The 1,876-nt window shown below is 35.3% G+C and overlaps 1 protein-coding gene across 2 annotated transcripts in view; it reads right to left on the reverse strand.

The window, feature by feature from the left end:
* LOC109829854 (transcription factor MYB3R-3-like) overlaps positions 1 to 1,876 on the reverse strand; it is a 6,724-nt gene that overhangs the window by 921 nt on the left and 3,927 nt on the right. For both annotated transcript variants that reach the window (XM_020396918.1, XM_020396917.1), the window contains exon 8: positions 333 to 1,414. In XM_020396918.1, coding sequence (XP_020252507.1) covers positions 343 to 1,414 — 1,072 coding nt within the window. In that variant the 3' untranslated portion in view covers positions 333 to 342. The remainder of the gene's footprint in view (positions 1 to 332; positions 1,415 to 1,876) is intronic.

The following is a 1,876-nucleotide window of genomic DNA, read 5'->3' on the forward strand; positions in this document are numbered from 1 at the left end:
TCATCAAACAGTGATTTGATGATTTAATTTCAATTTGATGATTGAAAACAAATTCAAATAAATTCTTAAGTGAAGAGAATTTCAAAAAGGTCTGTAAATTCAAACCTATGAAAATATCCATCAAAATTAAGCCAGGACATCAATCTAGACTGAAGAAAAAATATAAGAGAACAATTCGAACTCAAATGAGAATTAACTCATAAATTTAAACAAATTAAGGAATAAGTTTTTGAGAATAAACAAATTAAGGAATATGCATATAATAAAAGAAGCACATGCATATTGGTTTTATCAACTTAAAATGAAACATTGGTTTATAGTGTTAAACTTACAGTTGAAACATTAGGTCACCCCTAACTTGGTTGCACGTGCAAAATTACTGGTCATACTTTCAAAACCAACTGGATGATCACTTTGTTTCAAGCTCGAATATTGGTTGCCACCATCGATACTCTCTTCGAATGAAGTGAAGTCCAGTTTTTTCTTCTCAACAGATTTTAATCTAGCACTTCGTTTGGATTGATAAGCTGGAGAACTATTGCTGTTAATTCCATTGCATAAGCTTGAAGTTGAAGCACCACACATATTTTCACTACTGGAGGTATTTACAGCAATTATCTTTGCCTTATTTGTCTTATCAGTTCTATCAGGAGCCACAGGTGAATCTGTTTTCCTCTTTCTGCTTAGTATGGAGGGAGTGTTTGTGTAACTCCTGGCAGCAGTTCTTATAATGGATTCAAAATTTTGCTCATCTGAACTCTTTCCATTTGAAAACAGTGGAGTTAGATAGCTATTGGGTGATGAAAATGTGCTGAAGGTGTATCCTTTTTCCATAAACTGATATGTGGTTGGTAAAGGAGATGCCACAGAAACATCGATATCTTCAAGTCGAGGTGGCACATAATAAAGAGGTTCATAATAAAGAGAAGAGATTTCAGGCTGCGACAAAGTTTGCGCTTTCTTGCTCTCCTGATCAATTTCACATGAATTTCTGAAATCAGCCAGTTGTGGCTCCAAATCTGAAGCATTCCCAGAGATAGGATCAATTTCAACAGCATCAGAATGATCACGTACTGTGACTGGTGCACCTGTTAGAGCTTCGGTGAGGGATAATTTAAAGGGCAAGGGCTCCAAACAATCCTCTCTCTCTTCCAATTTACAAGATTCAGTAGGCAGACTGGAACCTAAGCAAGCAGCAATTTCTGCTAAATTTTTATTTCTTGCATCTGGCTCACTAGTATCCGATGTTTTATTCGAACAAGAAAATAATCGTCCATTAGCTAGGTGCGTTGTGTCTTTGGAACCATAATGCATGGCAGGCTTTGGAGTTGCTGGAAGTTGACCGGTTGCTAAATAGAAATCTAACTTTTTCTTCAAGGAACTGTTCCAGTGGTTTTTTATTGAGTTGTCCGTCCTGCATATGAAAACATAGGTTAAGCAGAAAATACAAAGATGACCAAACAGAACAGTGACTTCAAACTAAAAGCTCAAAATCACCAAACAAACTATGAAAATAGTGCCAGTTTTATGTAGCCTAAAAAATGAACCTGAGATTACCACATAAAAGTTGGCGAACAATTAAAAAAAACAATGATTATCACAATGCAATGATAGAGCAGATAACAGAAGATTTTGCACAAGGGTAATGTTACACACGATACATCAGAAAGGAAGAAACTGCACACAGTATAAAAAATAAACAGTTATTATCAGAAAATAGTCATGGCAGGAGTTTCAAAAAACCACAATCTTCACCATGAGAATCTTCATACACATCACTTAAGCAAGAGTAACTTTATGTCATAATAATGGACTAAGCATGGTAGATTTTTGTAAGCATAGAACTGTCTCATTATTGTGCATAATGCACATTGTC

The sequence above is a fragment of the Asparagus officinalis genome, chromosome 2 (genome assembly GCF_001876935.1).
Source record: "Asparagus officinalis chromosome 2, Aspof.V1, whole genome shotgun sequence".
Taxonomy (NCBI): domain Eukaryota; kingdom Viridiplantae; phylum Streptophyta; class Magnoliopsida; order Asparagales; family Asparagaceae; genus Asparagus; species Asparagus officinalis.